Source organism: Marmota flaviventris, chromosome 14 (genome assembly GCF_047511675.1).
Source record: "Marmota flaviventris isolate mMarFla1 chromosome 14, mMarFla1.hap1, whole genome shotgun sequence".
Lineage (NCBI taxonomy): Eukaryota > Metazoa > Chordata > Mammalia > Rodentia > Sciuridae > Marmota > Marmota flaviventris.
The window spans coordinates 62,482,601-62,503,768 of NC_092511.1; the positions used below are offsets into that span (position 1 = coordinate 62,482,601).

The 21,168-nt window shown below is 36.6% G+C and overlaps 1 protein-coding gene and 2 pseudogenes across 3 annotated transcripts in view; 2 read left to right on the top strand and 1 right to left on the bottom strand.

Moving 5' to 3' along the window:
* Positions 1–21,168, bottom strand: part of M1ap (meiosis 1 associated protein) — a 92,181-nt gene that overhangs the window by 59,962 nt on the left and 11,051 nt on the right. For all 3 annotated transcript variants that reach the window (XM_071601757.1, XM_027943765.3, XM_071601758.1), the window contains one exon: positions 2,384–2,569. In XM_071601757.1, coding sequence (XP_071457858.1) covers positions 2,384–2,569 — 186 coding nt within the window. The remainder of the gene's footprint in view (positions 1–2,383; positions 2,570–21,168) is intronic.
* On the top strand, positions 5,014–7,310 carry LOC114099476 (tetratricopeptide repeat protein 14-like; annotated as a pseudogene).
* LOC139701846 (aldo-keto reductase family 1 member B10 pseudogene) lies at positions 19,538–20,428 on the top strand (annotated as a pseudogene).

A 21,168-nucleotide genomic window follows, 5' to 3' on the forward strand; every position in this document is an offset into this window, starting at 1 on the left:
CTCTCGAGCTGCTGGGATTACAGGTGTGTGCCACTGTGCCCGGCAATTGTTAAATATATGCATTTTTAAAAATATTTAGATTTTTTTTTGAGAGAGAATTTTTTAATATTTATTTTTCAGTTTTCGGTGGACACAACATCTTTATTTTATTTTTATGTGGTGCTGAGGATCGAACCAAGTGCCTCATGCATACCAGGCGAGCGCTTTACTGCTTGAGCCACATCCCCAGCCCATATTTAGATGTTTTTGATTGATGAAGTAGGATGCCTATGAAATCCACAATAATTATTATTTTCAAAAACTTTATTATTTTAGATAAGTTTTAGGTTCAGAGCAAAATTGAGATAGCAAGTGATATCCTAAATACCCTCTGCCCTCAAACATGCAATATCCATGATCAATATCCTCCACCAGAGTGTGTATTTGTTGCAATTGATAAACCTACATAGATACATCATAATCATCATAATCATCCAAGTCCATAGTTTACCTTGGGGCTCACTTTTTGTGTGGTACATTCTATGGATTTGACAAATGTACAACTATATGCACCCATCAACATAATGTTATACAGGTATTTTCATTGCTCTTAAAATCTTCTATGCTCCACTTATTCATTCCTCCCTCCCCATGGCCCTTGCCAACTACCAACCTTTCACTATTTCAATAATTTTGCCTTTCCCAGAATGACATATAGTTGGAATAATAAATTATATAGCCTTTTCAGATTGGCTTCTTTCACTTAGTAATATGTATTTAAGGTTCTATCATGTCTGTTTTGGCTTGATAGCTCATTGGTTTTTAGCAGTGAATAATATCTCATTGTCTGGATGAACAACAGTTTTATTAAACATTCATCTACTGCTGGACATTTGATTGCTTCCAAGTTTGGCAGTTACAAATGAAGCTATTATAAACACCCATGTGCAGAGTTTTGTGTGGACACATATTTTTAACTCCTTTGGGTAAATATCAAGAAGCACAATTGTTGGCTGACAATCCAAGAGTGTGTTTAGTTTTGTAAGGAGCCATCAAACTGTTTTCCAAAAAAAAAAAAGAGTTTGGTATTTCTTATCCTCCCTATCAGTTAAGCTCTGATAAAATCCCAGCAGGTTGGGTTCTGTTGAACTTGTTTCTCCTGAGGGCACAACTTGTTAAAAAGAACAGAACACTCTTCCTCTCCAGTCTGAGGTATGAGGGAATTTCCCCCTGATATTTACTATGAGAGTCTGGTTGTACTTCTGAAGGCAAAACTCACAAAATTGTGGGCCAGCTCTCATGACAGGGTGTCTTGGGAGTTTTTAACTTTCAGACTTGTCCATATTTATCCTCCAGCAATTCGTCAATTAAAGTTCAAGTTTTCCTACTCCAGCTCTGGTTCCAGTGGAGATTTCTCATCTAGTGTGTTGTGATTTTCTGTATCTGTCTGTGTCTAATTTTGGAGGCAGTAGTTTGTTTGCTTTGTGATCTTAACTTCTCTTAGGGATCCAAATAAAGTTGTTAACCTTTGAGTTTGTTTAACATTTTGCTAGTTGTTAGGATGAAGTGGTGACTTCCAAGTTCCTTACATGTAAAACTGGAAACCAGAAGTCTCTGCAATTATTTTTTAATGCATCTGTTTGCTGTCCGAGGTTACCAAAGGCTGAAAGTGTTTAATTCATCTCCCTTATATATCCATGGAATATTCAGCCATGACTTATTTATATTTTTAAGATTATTTCAATCTGGCACCAGAATAGTAGATGTTTTACATTTGCATAATTGCTTATCTCAAGAAACTTTACTTCATTTGATGACAAGATTTGATTAAGAACTATTTCAGTTCCTAAGGGTACTCAGGTAATTATATATGTCAATCTAGGAAGCTTAATATTTGGAAGTTTCAAAAATCTGAGGCATATGGAATATTCAGATTTTATTTTGATTCAGTTTTTCCTTAATTCACTTTAGTTCCTATTTTTGATCTTCCATTTTTGACAATCTGCATATTAAAAATCATATATGATATATGTCTTCTGTTTGCAGGGAGCTGAAAATCTAGCCTTGAAAATTATATTCACTGGATGTAGTGACCCATACTTCCAATCCCAGTGGCTTGGGAAACTGAGGCAGGAGGATCGTAAGTTCAAAGCCAGCCTCAGAAACTTAGCAAGGCCTTAAGCAACTTAGCAAGAACCTGTCTCAAAAAAAAAAAAAATTTAAAAACGGGCTAGGGGTGTGACTCAGTAGTTAAGTGCTCCTAGTACATAAAAAAAAGGAAAAATTACATTCAATGTATATGAAACAGAGAACAATACAAGGATTAAGGATTATAAATAATGAAACACCTATCTAGACCAAAATGGGAGGATGGCTTTGAGTCTTAAAGGCCAGCATCTCTTACCTCCAGGGAAGTGTAGGGCAGAGCAGCACCTGTGGTCACATATCTGCTGTATTGTTTGAATTGCTGGAGTCCATCCTGTATTGCCAGCTGTAGAGAAGTGCTTTGTGGTCGGAAACAACCTTCTGTCTCTATCATGCGAAGCTCTGAAATGCAAGCCTTCAACCTAACAAAGTTCCCTTTTACTTGCTGCAGGAAAAAAAAATCAATAAAAGACACAAATTTTCAGTGACCCAAGTTTCAGATTAATTGGCAGTCTAACTTCCTTATCAATTACTCCTCAGTAGTTTCTTTCCTGAAAAATCTGTTCATCTGACCAATAGGTACTGAATGCCTACTATGCACTAAAATCTTACCTATGCCAAATGAAGGAAAACTTTTAGCCACAAAGGTTTTGTGTAGATTTATCAGATATAGGAAAGAGAGAGTTATATAGTTATTTAAATAAATAACCTTTATTTTTCAGAACAGTTTTAAGTTTATAGAATTGAGAGTTTCCACATACTCCCTTTCTTCCAGCTCATTTTCTCCTCTGTTAATAATATTTTTACATCAGTATGGCATAGTTGTTATATTTGATGGGGCAATATTGATACAATATTATTAACTCAAGTCCATAGTTTACATTAGAGTGCATTCATTCAGTCCTTGTGTTGTACCGTTCCACTGCTTTCAATCTACTATTTTATATCATCTAGAAAATAATTCTGATTTATTAATCTGTAAATTAAGGAACATATTCAAAAGATTAAATAAAATTTAGATTTTAGATTTGTGGTTCTGCTTCTAGCAAGGATTCAAATAATTGAAAAGACCATTGATTTTTGTATTAACTTTAAAAAATTTTCATTGGTACACAATAATTATACAAATGGTGGGTTTCTTTTTTTTTATTAGCTACACATGACATTACAATGATCTTGGCAATTCATACATTTGAATCATTGGGGTATAATTTCTCATTTTTCTAACTGTACAGATTGCAGAATCACACTGGTCATAGAGTCACCTATATATATATAGCAATCATAATGTCTATTCTATTCTGCTGCCCTTCCTATCCCCCCTACTCCTTCCCCCCCATCATTTCTCTCTATCCAATCTAATGTGAGACACTTTTTTTTTTCTTTTTCTCATCACAACCTCATACATGTATTCCGTATAACGATGAGGTTCTCCTTCCATCTTCCGTGCAACTCCCCTTCTCCCTCTTTTTCCCTCCCACCTCTCTTCCCTAAAAATGGTGGGTTTCATTGTGGTATATTTGTATGTGCATGTAACATAATTTGGTCAATTTAATCCACCCTGTACCTTCCCTTGCCCTCATTCCTCCTCCTGTTTTCTTTCCTTTACCCTACTGATCATCCTTCTATTTTTATAAGATTCTTTTTTTTCTTTTTTTCTCTCTAGCTTCCACATATGAGGGAAAACATATATCCCTTGACTTTCGGAGTCTGGCTTACTTCACTTAACATGGTGATCTCTTTAGCTCCAACCATAGGAAAGGAAGTGTTTAATTCATTCATTTACCCAATGGAAGGTCCAGTTGTGACTGCTGAGTTTTAATTTGTGTAATCTGCAAACTGGAGGATTAGCAGGGTTACCCTTAGACATTACCTTCATTTCTCAGTCCACCACAGAGCTTCTCTACTTAAGAATCATGTTTTCCCAGAAATGAGGACTTTGATATGGTTGATCATTTCAGAATCAAAAAGTTCTGCCTAATCATCCTTCAGGATCATTTCAGTAAAGAAAAGATGTTTGGTATGGTTTGCAGTAAACTTAAGAAGCTAACATGTAAACCCCAGACAAGTAACCTCTTGGTTCTTCTCATACTTTTTTTTTTTACAAAAACTTGCTCTTAGGAAACAATATAATTTAATTTGATTTTAGGTCAATGTTACTTCTTCTAAGGATATATGCATTTTGAATAGATGCAGTCTGAAAATTTGTGTCACCATTTGAAGGGATTCCATGCATCAGTGGAAGGCAGGGGGTAAGAAGGATTTATATTTTGGGATGGGGAAACCTTTCTGACCAAAGAACAGAACTGAGTAATATCTACAATGCTCATAAAATCCTTGAGCTTGAACTGCCAGGGTATGAATTTTGTTTAAGTCAACTCCTGACTTCTTTGGGGTTGCTTCCTTTATTTACCTTTTCCTCTTCCTGAATCTTGGGCAAAATACAAGCACCTGGAAATAATTCTGACACAAAAAGAACTCATAATCTAGATATGGAGATAAGGAAATATTCAAGAAAGAAATGAGAACAAATCAGGCCTTAAGAATAGCCTAATAGGTTTTGAGCTTTCTTCCCGCAAACATCCCAAAATAATCTGAAAAGCCATATATAACTTCATACATTTTAAGTTGACACCTAAATTTTAAAATTCTAAATGTAAGGAGTTGCTAAAGATGGAACTTCCAGCACATTTTATTTTATTTTATTTTTTTTCTACCAGCACATTTTAAAATATTAACATTTTAAAATAAAAATATTTATCCTACAGGAAGCATCTATGTAAGTGCTGTTCATTTGGGGCAGCTTCCAGGCTGGTGCCTCAACCTTCTTGACCACTGATTCAAGTGGTGGACACGGAATCAAGTTCTAGTAGGCCACAATCTCTAGTCATGGATGGGGACCATTTGGGGCAGTTGCTAAATTACCACCTGTGGTCATTGCTGTCCTTGCTACACCAGAATGAATAGCAGGACAATCAGTACTTCTAGAGCCTTCTATGCTGGGTATCAGAGCCTGCTGGAGGCTGCTGTCCAAGTAGCATTTACATGGCAGAAAAGAGAATAGAGTTAATTAACAATATTGAGATACAAAAATTCATCTCCAAAAAAGCAGATTAACTTTTTGCACTTTCCTAGAAATCAGATGTACCTACAACTTCTAAAGTTAATGAAGACAATGTAGATCATTATGCAGTCATCCCACCTTTAAAGCAAGTCATGGGAATATTTAATGTGGAGGGGAATGAGCTGTTTTTCCAAGATATTGAAAATGGTGATATAGTGATTGAAAGAATTAATTCTACTTTGGGAATTTTGTTTTTTCATTGTATTAATCTGTTTAGGAAGTGGCATCACAAGAGACATATCCCACTTAGAAATCACAGTTATTTTTCCATTAAGAGATATGCCTTTTCACAGTCACCATGGGGATCCTTTATCATATTACCAAACTGGTGACATTATTCAAAATGGAATCAAGGATTTTGGCAGATTTCATGAAAAACTAGCAGTGTCTCTTTATAGCTCATCTCTTTCGCCACACCTATCTGGTTATTAAACTAGGTGTAATTACTTCTGAAGAACTTCCTTTGAAATATAGGAGGAGTGTTGAACTAAATAGTAATTCTCTAGATTCCTATGAAAATATTATACAGAGATCCCTGGGATTTGTTAATCCAGAATTAGTTGAATTCCTTCTGGGAAAACCAGGAATAGATGAATCTAATACACCATCTTTAATGAGAAGTCTATAAAGCAAAAATTTCTCTGAAGATGATTTTGCTCCTGCATTAAGAAAAAATTTGTCTGCATTTAGGCTTTAATATGTGTGAATACTGGAGTTAACTATCTTAAGGTTTAATGCCATGTGGATGCTATGAATGGATACAATAAAGCTCCGGAAATAGATAAGCAAAATGTGGAAGGTTTGGTAGCTCAAGGAACATTATACATGACAAAAGGAAATCTAAAAAAGTCCAGAAGATTTTAAGCTTGCATTAGACAACTGCCCAACTCACAGGAATGCAAGAAAATACCTCTGCCAACTACTTGTAGAAGGAGGAGGGCAGTTAGAAGAAGAAAACTTTTTAAATTCTGAAAGTTACTATAAGAAAGTTTTGGCTTTGGATGAGATTTTAAAGATACAGAGGACGCTTTGCAGAAACTTCATAAATATATGTAGAGAAAAAGTTGAATAGGAAGAAAAGCAGAAAACAAAGAAAACAGAAACAAGTGCTCTTAAAAGAAGAGAAAAAAGTAAAAGAAGAAAAGAAGAAAGTTATCTTCTTCCTCTTCAGTGTTTCTTCTGCTTATCTGTTTATTCCTCATCCTCTTCCTCTTGAGGTCACAAAAGGCATAAGAAACAAAAGAGGAACCTTTCAGAGTCTTCTGGCAGTTCCAAAAGGCATTCATCTAAGGCATCCTCAGGTCAGATTGATCAGAATAGGAAAGATGAGAGCTAACCAACTCCAATTAATACTTCAGTGTTTTTTCTTCACCAAAAACAAGAAGCAGAAATCTGCTGGAAAAGCAGGATGGTTATATTGTCAAAAGACACAGGTAAAAGAGAAAGACACAAGCCCTCTTTTTTCATCTTCAGTTGATATACCTGAAAATTTTGGAGCAGGACTGAAGATCCAAGAGATTTTTACAATAGCTATAAAACCCAGGCAGGTAGTAGTGACATAGAAAAGCCATATAAATAAGACATTTTTCCAGTAGAAGAAATACCTCAGATTCCTTTTATAGGCAAGATAAAATGTATAGTTATAGGAGATTTTAAAAGGACATAGAGGGAAGAAAAGAGTACCATAGAAAGTATACAGAGTTCTATGAGGTATTCAGCTCCACCAGAAAGTTCAGTTGAACCGCCCCTCCCCCACACAAACATACTTATTCTGGATCACATGATTTCAGTAGACATGAGTAAAGGTATCAGGTAAATACAAGATCAAGGAGAATGTGAAACAGAGGGCAATTTGGGGCAAGATAACAAAACAGAGAAGATAACAAAATAGAAGATAACAAAACAGAAGAAGATGGACTAAATAGCAAAGAGCAGTTCAGAAAGCAGAGTTTAAAAATTTACCTCAAAATTTACTCAATATATTTCATTAGCTGAATTTGAGAAAGAAAAAGGAAATAAGCCAAAAATTAATGTGTCATGGAAAGCTACACTATTACAATAAATGCTGTTAATAAAAGTTTTGAGGGTGTTTTAGTTTATAACATTCTGATGCAGAAATATCTGCTTCTAAAATTATTTGCAGATTACAGAATACTTTTCCCAAATTTTATTTGTTTCAGTTGTAGATTCCCTTGTCACAGCTTGAGTTCAGGCTTTTCAGGAGTATGTTTATACACAGTATATTTCTTACTCTGACAATTTAAATTTTTTCACCTAAAAATAATTCTCTGAAAACATTGTTACTTTATTGTACTATTGAAGCCAGATTTAAAGATAGGTAGTTAGTGTAGTTAGGTAAATCGGGTCTAATATCAAGTAAGATAAAGAAAATGGAGACCATTATCGAGAATGGAGTCCAGGAAACCAGAACAACACCTGGGGAAATTGAAAAGTTACTGTCCCCAAGGCCTGGAACCCATCCTAAGGAACTGTTAAAGAAGCAGCTCCCAGAAAACAGGGAGGTGCTAATCAAACCACCCCAGGCCCTTCCTGCCCAGATTATTCCTCCCTGCCCCATCAGTCCACCTATCTCCCACCTTTTCGCCTTCCCATCTGCACTCTATCACCACAGGATAGAGAGAAATAAAGGACAGAAATGTGGGAAGACTAAAAGAAGACCTTAGATATAAAAGGGAAGACCTCCCCCTTCCACTGATTCTGCCTTTTGGGATCCCTTCTTCCTCCGGGAAGAAGTCTTTTCTGCTGTCCTTTAATAAAGCCTTCCACTTTCCATTCTCCACTTGCCTCGGAGTGCTACTCTGGTGTTCTACTTCAGCATCTGGGGAAGCAAGGACTAGTCACCAGTAAACAGCGGTAACACTATGGTATATGATAATTCCCTGGCCCACTTTATCTTGCTGTTTGAAATAAAATTACATTTCTGCATTGAATAAAAATTGCAACAAAAATTGTTGTATTCTGTTCAACTAAAAGCCCTCAACTTTTGAAAGAAAAAACCCTTAGTTTTAGTTTAATAATTAGCTAGTATAGTTTATTAATATCACTGTTCAAAACATAATGCAGTAGAATCTGAATATTGTGGTGATTTGATATTCACCATTATTCAATTTTTGAACAAGCTCTTATTTTTTTAAGAAGTGGACATTATATTGTTTCCTTTTCTCCTTGAACTCATACTTCCATTACACTTCTCACAAAGTTTTATCATAATGTAATTTTATGCTTAGCAACCTGATTGTCTCACACTTCTATGCATCAAAAATATCTCTAAATAGCAAAATATCTAAATTCCCTATGATTATGCTCTAACAGTAATCTAGATTGGGTCATTATTAGAATTATTGTTTATATGCAATTGATCAAAACAATATACATATAACAATTTTGAGAAACAGTGGCATGAAGCATAAACTCTAATTGTAAATGCACTTTTAATAGGATGGACAGGCTGAGTTCAATTAGTTCAAGTATCTGTGAATAAATAAACAAGTTACTGAATAAATGATACAATATTCAGTATCAATTCTATTCCTATTTTCTATTATTGCAGCATTAAAAAAACTTGTTCTCATAAATTTAAGGTGGTATGTCAATCAGATTGTCAAATTCTTTTGAGTTATATGCCAAAAATCATACAGACAGCTACCAATAAAAATGTTTTTTTTTTTTTTTTTTAAATATTCTTTCAGCTGCTACTCAGTTTTGTCTCCTTTTTTGTTAAAAAACATGCCTGTAATCCCAGCTCATGGGAGGCTGGGGCAGGAGGATAGCATGTTTGAGGCCAGCTTCACAACTAAGCAAAACCTGTCTCAAAAAACAAAACAAAACAAACAAAGCTCAGAAAAAAACAAAAGAGGCAGGCACCAGGGATGTAGCTAAGTGGTAGAGTACCTCTGAGTTCAATCCCTGTACCGAAAACAAACAAACAAAAAGAATTAGGAACCACCTGGTTGTGCAAAATTTTTTTTTTTTTTACCCAGTAATATAGCTGTTTGAGTTTCAGTTGTAGGCATTGACTTGTTTATGTCTTGCTTTTTGCCTTAATATGCACCCCCAACATAGCTCTCCTATATCCCATCCCTTCATCTCAATATTTAGTTTTAAATTTGATCAATATTCAGTTACTTCATTATGGTTGTATAAAAATTATTGGCATCTGAGTCATGTGATATAATTACTATCCATTTTTTTCCTAGAGTTAATCTTTAAGTTTGCATAATTTTCTACTTCCTTAAATCCTAAACTTTTCATCAGTTGTCTAAATCCCCTCTCAATATATTAAGATACTGTAGCTATTTTGTCACCTTTATTTTTCTGAAGACCTGTCTCCCAGGGTGGAGCCTTGTGGCTTGCTTTCTGTCTGGAGTGTTTGTTCATGTGCTGTGCTGGGTGTACACTGCAAACAGGGATATGTGAGCCATCATCCTGGAGTTTCTTTTTGTGCTTTTGTATTGAAACTCGTCTTCTGGATCCTACATTGGTTTCTTTCTTGGTTTACTCCCTCTTTTTGGAGAATATATTCTTCAGAGGCTCTTAGGAGAGGGTTAATAGGAGGAAAAATTTTTGAAAATATATTATACTTAATGAACATATGATAATTGTATATATTTATGGGGTATACTGTGATATTCTAAACACATGTACATAATGTGTAATGATCAGAATAATTCACATATCTATCACCTCAGACATTTGTCATTTCTTTTGTTGGGAACATTCAAATCCCTCTTTATTTTTTTGAAATATTCAGTTAATTGTTGTCAACCAAAGTTACCATATTGGAAAAATTTATTTTTAGACTTTTTATGTCAGAAAATGTCTTATACTTCACCTGCACATTTTTGGGCATGGGGTACCAGGGATTTAACTCAGGGCACTCAATCACTGAGCCACATCCCTAGCCCTTTTAATATTTTATTTAGAGACGGTGTCTCACTGAGTTGCTTAGTACCTTGCTTTTGCTGAGGCTGGCTTTGAACTCACAATCCTCCTGTCTCAGCATCCCTAGTGGCTGGGATTACAGGCGTGTGCCACATTTGATTAATAATTTACTTAGATGACAGAATTAGACAGAATTTTCCTTCAGAATTTTGAAAACCTTGCTCCACTGTCATCTAGCCTTCTAGGTTGCTTTTGAGAAGACCAAAGCATGGTTCCTTCCTTCTTTTCTTCCTCTTTCTCTCTTTCTTTCATTCTCTCTTTCCCTACCTCTTCTCACCCCCACTTTCTTTTGTTTTGGTGTTGGTACTGGGGATGTGGGAATGGAACCCAGAGGTGCTCTACCACTGGGCTACATTCCCAGCCCTTTTTATTTTGAGACTAAATTGCTTAGGTTGATCCTCTTGCCTCAGTTTCTCAAGTAGCTGGGATTACAGGCACATGTCACCATGTGTAGAAGAACTAAGTCTTTCTCTCTTGAGTAAGATTTTAAATTTTGTTCTCAGTTTTCAGAAGTTTCATGAAATGTATCTTAGTGTTAATATATTTTCATCTACTGTTCTGGGCACCTGTGGTCTCCTTTAATCTAGAAACATGTTGAGTTCAAGGAAAAATTTCTTTATCTCTTTGATGATTTCCTCTCTTGTATTTTCTCTTTCTATAACTCCTATTGTTTAGATGTTGGATACCCTGAACTAGTTTGCCAGTTTTCTTATGTATTTTTTTTCCTGTTATTTATAATTTTGCTCTTTTGGAGTTAGGCTCAAATTATCTATGAATATTAACCTTTCTATTGATTTTTTTGTACTGCAGATTGAACCCAGAGGCACCATTGAGCTACATCCCCAGCCCTTTTTTAAATTTTGAGACCAGGTCATGCTAAGTTACTTAGGGCCTCAATAAGTTGCTTAGGCTGGATTCAAACTTGCAATCTTCCTGCCTCAGCCTCATGAATTAATAGGATTATAGGTGTGTGCCACTATGTCCAGCTTCTTATTGAGTTTTCAATTTCAATTATTAAATTAAAATTTTCAAGAGTTCTTTTTTGTTCATGGACTTTTAAAAAAAGCATCCTCTATCCTGGTATATCTTTTTCTCTAACTATGAGGATATCAATGGTAGTTTCTCTGTTTGTTTGTATCTTCTTGCATCTCCAAGTTTTATTTTTTTCATTTCTTTTGGTTTTGCTATCTGCCATGGTTTAAATGTCCTCACCAAAACTCATGTTGAAAGTTAGCTCCCACTGTGAGGCATAAAGAATTGGTATCAGATGGGACCTTTAAGAAGTGATTGGGTCATGAGGGGAAAGCCATTCATGGATTCATGTCTGAGTACATTATCCAGGGAGTGGGTTGGTAATTACAAGAGTGAGTCTGTCATAAAGGCCAGTTGGGGCATCATTGTGAGTACCCTCGCCATGTGATGCTCTGCACCATCTCTTGGCTCTAAAAAGTCCCACTGCCAAGAAGGCTCATATCAGATGCAATCCCTAGACCTTGAACTTCCTAGTCACCAGAACTGTAAGAAATAAATTTCTTTCCTTTATAAATTACCCAGTCTCAGGTATTGAGTTATAGAAATAGAAAATGGACTAAGATTATGTCTATATTTCATGTTAGTTTCCTAAATTGTGTGTTGATCCTTGTTGTATCTGCTTTATTTGCAAATTGGGCACTAAAAAAGTTGTGGTGAAGCCCTATATACTTGGTAGGGCTTGCTGACTAGGTTTAGCTATAGGTGATTAGCCTGAGCCATTCTGTTGCAGTCTCTGATCTCAGTATCTGCATTTCTTTCTTGGTCAGCAAAAGCCATTCATGGAAGGAATAGCTTCCTTACCAGCATTTTGGAAACTAAGTAAATGAAAGGGACTGTGTGTTGTTGGGAGAGTTTTCAGCATTCAATATGAGACATTCACTTAATTTCCCTATTTAGATAAGTTATTCTCATCTTTAATTGTGCTTGGTGTTCCCCTAGGTAGAGTCCTTCTATAGAAATGAAACCTCCAGTTTTCTGTTGGAGAAAGGATGGTTCAGTTGTTTCACTTTTGGAGTAGAGGAGAAATCGAAAGGCCAAATGTTCAACTATCTCTCTACTTTTAACTCTATTGCCATTCTTACCATCAGAGGTACTTGTTTTTTTTTTCATTTCTGGATATTTTAAAGAACTTGGTAATTTCCTCCTTGGCTTTCCCAATATTGGCTTAAGATTTAGTATTCTTGAAAATTCCTAGTCAATTATCATATGCCCATCTTTATTATAGCTTCCAAAACGTTGTGTTTTTTTCCTTCTATTACTTTTATCTGTCTTTCTCTGTTTTTACTGGTGGCAGAGATTTTTAGTTGTCTCTTGATATCTGTCCTCATCTTTTAGGTAGCAGAACTGAAGTTTTAGGTGGATGACTATTTGAATTAGTGGCTATACTTTCCAGTCTCTTATATAGCTGGGTGTTTTAATATGTTTATGTTCTGGCCAATTGGATACAAGCAAAAGTGATGGCTGCAACTTTTGGTTGAATGATGTCTTTAAAGGGAGAGGGACAGCATTTGCTCTCCTTTTTTTCCCCCGCTTCTGGATGGAAGACAGGATGAGGAATTTAGGTAATACAGCTAACCTGGATCATGGGACAGTAGCTGTGTGGCAGATGGTAGTTAAATGGTGAAGAAACAAGTTAGGGATATGATTTTCTATTGATTGCTGAGTTACCATACCAGCCCTAGATTGTCTAAAATTAAGAAGTGAATTTCTATCTTATTTAAGCCATGTTAGTTTTAAGGCTTCTGTTACTCTCATTTGAATCTAATCTTAACTTATTCAATGTCATTTAAAAAGTTCAGCTCTTTTTAAAAATTTCTCTCTTTTTGATAGTGTTCTGGAAGTAACTATAGTATGTTTCTACTGACAATGTTGACAACAATCAAAAGGCTATATTTTTTCTTCATTTAAATTTTCTAATAAAATTTTTAAAAATCAAACACTAAATGTATTTTTATCTTCAGAATGAAAACAAAGAGGTTGTTTTCTGCATTTTTCCTTTTCTCTCTTCCTCTCTCTCTCTGTTGGGAATTGAATGAAGGGCCTCACATATGGTAGGAATGTGTGAGTAGTAGTAGCATTACTACTGAGCTATACCTCAGTTTTTCTATAATTTTTTAAAATTTTAAAAATAGAATAGCTTACAGAATGTATCTATCAGAAGGAGATGATAACCTTCAGAAAAAAGATGTAATCTTCTAGTAATCTTTTTCTACTTAAGTCAGCAAGGTATTGTCTATTTAAATACTGAATGCAGTAGTTTTGGCAGTATTGGTATTGAGCTCTTCTTTCTGACAGTAATCAGAGAATATGTTTAGTCATTTGAGGGTACTCCTGGTTCATATAAGTAAAGTTAAATGCCCAAGGTAGAAGAGAATATTTCCTATTTGCTTTCACAGGAGGAAATTGTGTGCCCAGTTCATCTAAAAAAACCCACATCTTTGAGATACAAGTTCAATAGAAAGTAGGCTAAAATACAAATATGCTTTGTGCCCCCTTGAAAATGGAATCTGATCTCTCAGGAACTCACTTTTAATTACTTTGATTCTGGAAGTGATTTTAAAATGCAGGCTTTGCAGAAACATTAATTGCCTAGGATTTGAAGAGCTCCTATAGTTTGGCCCACACACAATTTCTATATATCACAAGATGATAGATTAATGAAAGCTACAGAAAGCCCTATGTTGGGAGCTGCCACACAGAAGTGAGCATGAACCCTTAGCCTTGAGCAACGGAGGTGTTTCTGCTACCTGCAGAAACAGGTGGATCTCACCACCTCAGCAGAGGAATGATGCTCTGGGAGTGGGCGTCACCCAATGAGACTGGGCTACACCCCCCTGAAACCCAATCCCTTGCCTCATTTGGGTTGAACTTAATGTCTTTCTCCCAATAGAGGATTTTCAGGTGGCTTGCTCTTTCCTTCCAAAGGACCCTTAAGACTGAGAGCCGTCACTGATTCCTGCAAGCAAGAGGTATTTCTGTGTGTTGCATGCTTCTTTTGCTGTTTTCTTAAGTTATTAGTGCAGGTAGCTCTCTGTTTTCTTAATTTATTAGTGCAGCTAGCTCTCGTGAACCCAGCATAGGTCATTAGCCCGATTAGTTGGTGTTAGTCCTATATTGTTTTTCTCTCATGAATTATCTAGGCATCATTCTAACAGTAATCATACAAATTGTTCAGAATTGAATTCCAAATCTAAAACATGAAACTACCTGAGCCAGGGAACCAATGGGAACTCTTAGGTAAAGAAAGACTGAATGGTAGGAAAATGAGTCTGGTGTTCCCAAGTTATAGTTCTGCAGCTGCCTGAAATATACAATCTGGGTGTGAGGCATAATTAAAGGAGATGACACAGCCAGTTCAATCCCATAACTTTCCTCTGTGTCTCCACCTCACTTCTCTGGATGGGACTGTAGGGTTTTCACTGTAGAGGATTCAAACATGCTCTAGGGAGTTCCTGAGTGAAAATGTGGGTCCTTTGGATCACTCTACAGCTTGTTCTCTTTTCAGTGAATTATATATTGAAACTGGTGATGAGATTGTTGACAGTTATTATTTATTATACCACAAACTCAGGGTTGAATAAGCTCAAATGAATATTGGGGTGTTGTTTCCATGTAGCATAGTAATTAAGTATGGAGCTCCTTAGCTAGGACCAATAGTAACCCATCTCAAAGAGAAAGCTGTCCTGGTATTTATATGACATCCAGGACCTCAAACTGGTCTTATTCTTATTTAGGCACATGCTTTCAGGCAGTGTATATGGAAATTCACTCTGATTTCATCAGGTGTTTTCTCAAAGCTCTCTGTTTAGAGAGTGTCTGAAGGTGGGATGTCAGTACTGGGGATTGAATCCAGGGCCTCATGCATTCTAGGCAAGCAGGCAGAGTGCCACTGAGCTATATCCCCAGACCTTTTATTTTTATTTTGAGATCTTGCTAAGTTGCCCAGGCTGACCTTGAACTTATTACCCTCCTGTCTCAGCCTCCCAAGTAGCTGGGATTACAAGCGTGCAACACTGCATCCACTTTCCATGCCTAGATTCTATTACCAGATAAATCCAGATGTTAGGCTGAATATTTTGAAGAAAGCAACACAAATTTTATGGTTTGGAGTGAATCTTAACTATCTCACTGCACAGTGGTGATAGGCAAGTACTGACATGAGGTCAAGGGCATTCTCAAGGTGGTATCTCTGTAGGACTTAATTCCTAGAAATATAGTTGAAAGGGTGTGCTCATGAAATCAAGGTTTGTTCTTAAATACCATGACATCCATATTTTCGCTGGAGGCATCAGTCACAAATGTATAAGCTGGAGTTAGTCCAGTATAAGCCAGGATTGAGGTAAAACTGAGGAGGGTTTCAGAAACTATAAAGCTGTGGCCCCCTCTAGTGGGTTATAAGAAAGTCAATATAGAGAAATAAGGAATAAACAATTGATAATGCTAGGTAAACTCCAAGAATCAGTAGACCTGGAAGACTCCAATATGGCTAATACTCATTGGACATCATATACATGCCTTGGCTGGAAAAATCCAAGAGTTCTATTTCTTCTTTTTTTCTTTATCCTTCCTCCCTCCCTCCCTCCCTCCCTCCCTCCCTTTCTTTCTTTCTTTCTCAGTACTGGGGATAGAACCCAGGGACATTTCATCCCTTAGTTACATCCCCAGCCCTTTTTATTCATTTTGAGACATGGTCACATGAAGTTGATCGTGTTGGCCTCAAACTTGCCATCCTCCTGCCTTATGAGGCCTCCCAAGTGGCTTGGATTACAGGCATGTATCTTTCCCAACTAAGAATTTTATTTCTATTAATTCTATTTCTGGGCTTTCACACATGAACTTTGAAAGATTATCCTATAGATAATTTGCTCTAGGTAGTTCAGGACAACTCACATATATTTCATTGGAGGTTAGACTCAGCCATAAAGAATAATAAAATTATGTCATTTGCTGGTAAATGAATGGAACTGGAAAATATCATGCTAAGTGAAATAAGCCAGACTCAGAAAGTCAAGGGCCAAATGTTTTCTCTCACATGTTGAAGCTAGAGAGAAAAAATGAATAAAGAGGAATCTCATGAAAATATAACAGAGACCAGTTGAATAGACAAAGGGGGAATATGAGGTAGGAGGAAAAGGAGGGGAGGGACAGGGTATGTGTTGGGGAATGAAATTGGCCAAATTATGCTTTGTGCACATATGAATATATCACAATGAACTCCACTTTTACATATGATAATGCATCAATTTAAAATTCCGTTTAAAAAATGGAAGGGTGTCAGGTGCAGTGGTGCATGCCTGTAATTCCAGGACTTGGGAGACTGAGGCAGGAGGATCTCAAACTCAAGGTCAGCCTTGGCAACTTAGTGAGAACCTGTCTCAAAATAAAAAGTAAAAAGGGATTGGGGGTGTCGCTTGGTGGTAGAGCATCCTATGTTCAATCTCCAGTACCACACACACACAAAATAAACAGAAAAAATAAAATAAATTGAAAGGAGACCAGTAGAGTACAGGAAAAAGATAATGGGGGAGGGAGGAGGGTAAAGGGATGTATTTAGGAATAATATCGATCAAATTATGTTATGTACAAATATGTCACAACAAATCCCACTGTTATGTATAATTATTAAACACCAATAAAACATCAAAAATCAGAATACAGTTAAGAAAGGGGATTAAAATTTTTTATGAAAAAGTAAAATCTTACATACATAAATTCATATTTTATCAGCATAAATTTGTTTTTAATATTTAATTTTTATTTATTTATTTTGAATACATACATTCACAGGGTTCAAACTTTGAAAGGCTATGTAGAAAAAAAATTATTTTTCCACTCTTATTCTTTAGCTAACCAGTAACTTTCTGGAGATAATCAACATCACCAGAATCTGGGATTCTTTCCAGAGAAAGAAATATAAATTATTCAATCTTATCAATATTTTCCTAAATAGAAGGGACTACAATACTTTTCTGTGCCTTGATTTTGTTGATTACTGTATTTAGGTAATCATTTCATAAAAATGAGACTAAGTTGCTAATGCTGGTCTAAAACTTGTGATTTTCCTGCCTCAGCCTCACAAGTTGCTAGCATTACAGGCATGTACCACTGTGCTTTATTTTTGGACTTTAAATTGTATATTCCATTGCTCTGTCTTTTCATTCCCCAGGATCATACTGTTTGGATATGTTCTTAATATCTGATAGAAATAGTCCCTGGATAGTCTTATTTTTTGTGTGTTTTTAATGTAAGCTTCATTATCAGGATGTCTGGTTATCCTGTTGGAAATTGCATCACATTTATAGGTCATGAATAACTGACATCTGTCTGAGTTTTCCTAAGAACACTGTTCTACCTTACTATCATTTTTGCAAAATTAAAATAACTGGAAAGATATTCACAGTAAGGGTATTCTTCCAAAACCCTGCTTTGAAGGGAAATGAATAATCTTGGTCAGAATTATTTATATTAAGGACATAGTGGATATAAAAGGAAGTCTAATATTTTAATTATGAATCATCTGCCATGATTCCTTATAAGATGTTCAGAAGGATTTGATTATACTCAAAAATTAAATATGAGGTGATATATTGAGGTGTTCATTCTGGATAAGATTTCCTCCATGTATATTTTGAGCTCCCTCTGTAGATAGAAAATGTCAGATATAGATCAGTGTCAATGGATTTGAGGTCATGTTTTTCTTAAAGATTGGAATGTTCTATACAAAAGGTGACACCATTGTTCCTGTAATTTTCTTGAACTTTTAACTCTTGCTGAACTTATTATTCTGTAGGAAGGAAATACTGGCTTGCAATTTTTCCTGAATTATCAGAAAAGAATACGCCTCCTGGTTAAAAACCTATGTGTGATTTTTTTCAGGCTGGATTACAGGCAATTGAAAGGTTTTGCCTTGTAGGCCTCATGGGGTGACAATGGGAGAGAATCTGCCCTCTCTGCACTACATTTAGTGCACCACCAATGTATTGCTATCTGTGAAGGGGGTTGCAGAAAAGGACTCAAGTCTGACACAGCATGTTCTTTGAATAGTTGCATTCCTGATTCTGGTGCCTTCATTCTTAGGTCTCTTTATCTGAGCTCTTGGGCTAGGTCCTCTTCAAGGGCTTCTGCCAAGATGTCCTTATGGGGGAAGGAGAAAGAAAACTTGAAGACACTTTTCCCTGCTCTCAATACTGAGTACTTTTCCACTCCCAGTCTTTCCTACTTGCTGTCCCAAACTCCTGAGAAAACTGTCAGAAAACTGCCTGAATTTTTTGTTCAAGTTTCCCTCCACAGTGAGATGACTCCCATATCAATGCTGGTCCATTTGACCTTCAGCCAATGCACAGTTCCATCGGGGCAAATGGAACAGCAGAGTTGGCACTTTTCCCAGCTTAGACTCTTGCTTATACTATCACAGTAAGTGATTAAAGGCTTAACCCTCTCATTTTTGACTTGTTGATTTACTGTGATATCTGGCAGCTCAGCTCTCTTTCCTAGCTTAGCTAAGCTCCTGACAAGAATAAATCTGTCTGCCTTTCTTTATGGAGTGATAAAGGAATCAAAGGATTCAACAAGGGCTATATTTACTGGGGAGTGCCGGGGGAACAAACAGCTACTTGTGTAGAAAAAATAGTCCCTTTGTTTGGGACATGGTCCTATCTCCCAACATCCTCCTATGTGATACCTTCCATTTGCCCTTCTAGATCACTCTCTACTTTCCTCTACCTTGTTTGGTGCCTCAGGAAGCAAATCTATAGGGACTGATTCAATGAACTCCCTCACATTCCTGCTTCAAGTAGGGTGTAGCCAATGGCATCAGGATTAGATCTAGATATGAGAGGAGAGTGAGATCAGGGTATTTATTCCCCTACATATCCTCCTTACCAGATTATCATGAGATTGTTGAATCCCTCTACTGAATGTGACAAAGATTCTTTGCTTGTCCAAACTTAAATCAGGTTGTTAAGATTTTTTCTAGGCCCTCTGTGTACTTCCTTGTACAAGTCTATTTTTGGAAAGAACACTCTCCCTTAATATCTGGTCACTCTCATTATCTACTGCTGGGCATGGAGGCGCACATATGTAATCCCAGCAGCTTGGGAACTGAGGCAGGAGGATCTTGTGTTCAAATCTATATATTTGTTTATATATATATATAAATAAATTTGTTTATATATATAAACAAATACATATATAGTCAGGTACCACATGCAGTAAATGATGGTGGTGGTCTGTTAAAATTATAATGGAGGACATTAGACATCTATCTGCTCTCTCAGAACCATTTCTGCACCAATCATGGCCACCTTTGTGGAGCTCAGCACCAAAGCCAAGATGCCCATTTTGGTTCTAGGCACCTGGAAGTCTCCCCCAGGCAAAGTCAAAGAAGCCTTGATGGTGGCCATTGATGCAAGATATTGCCACATAGATGGTGCCTATGTCTATCATAATGAGAATGAGGTGGGAGAAGCCTTCCAGAAGAAGATCCAAGAGAAGGTGGTGAAGTGGGAGAACCTCTTTATTGTGAGCAAGTTGTGGTGCACCTTCTTTGAAAGGAAACTTGTGAAGGAAGCCTGTTGGAAGACCCTCAAGAATCTGAAACTAGACTATATGGATGTCTGTCTTATTCATTGGCCCCAGGGATTTCAGTGTGGGAAAGACTTATTCCCCAAAAGAATGATAAAGGCAACAACCTCATTAGTAAAGTAACATCTTTGGATGTCTGGGAGGTCATGGAGGAGCTGGTGGATGAGGGATTGGTGAAAGCCCTTGGTGTCTCTAACTTCAACCATTTCCAGATTGAAAGGATCTTGAATAAGCCTTGAATATAAACCAGTGACCAATCAGGTCAAGTGTCACCCATACCTCACCTAGGAGAAATGGATCCAGTACTGCCACTCCAAGGCATCACTGTCACAACCTACAGTCCCCTGGGCTTTCCAGAAATACTTGGGCCAAACCAGAAGACCCTTCACTACTGGAGGACCCCAAGATTAGGAGATTGTTGCAAGACACAAAAAATCCTCTGCCCACATTCTGATTCAGTTCCAGATCTAGAGGAATGTGGTGGTGATCCCCAAGTCTGTGACACCAGTATATACTGTCAAGAATTTTCAGGTCTTTGACTTCACATTGAGTGATGAGGAAATGGAGACCATATTCAGCTTCAATAGAAACTGGAGGGTCTGACCAGGCTCATTTGGTAGAATACACCAATTACTGAACCTGAATCTCCTGATGACACACCTGGTAGATACTTTCTCTTCAGTGAAGTGGAACTTGATCTCTCTGAGGCCTGTTTTAGCCAAGTTTATGTGTCTGACCTTGTCAGATACAGAAAATGTTTTTTAAAAAATTTTATTGGTGCATTATGATCGTATATAATGGGATTTGTTATGCCCTAATTGAACATGCATGCAACATTAGTTGCTCAATATCTTTCTAGAAGCTTCCTTTCTTTCCTCTCTTCCTTCCCTCCAGCTAAGGTTTTATTTAGATCCATATGTTGAACCAGGGGAAGACTTATCACTGGGAAGTGTGACTCAGATGAGCAATTTCTTCCACTTATTTTATCTGAACAAATGTTTATTAAGCAATAGGATCTCTGCTAACATTGAATATGCAAAAATAAAAAGAATTTTAAAAAAGATTATAACGGAGCTGAAAATTCCTGACACCTAATGAAGTCACAGCCATTGCATCATCAGAATCACTCACATGTGTAGTAATGCTGGTGTAAACAAATTTGCATCACTGCTAGTCACATAAAAGTACAGCAATACAATTATATACAGAACGTGTTACTTGATAGTGATAATAACCTACAATGTTGCTACTTTATATATTTACCTTAGTTATTTTAGAGTGTACTTCTACTTATAAAAAAGTTTACTGTAAAATAGCATGCCAATATTACAACAGCAGCAGCC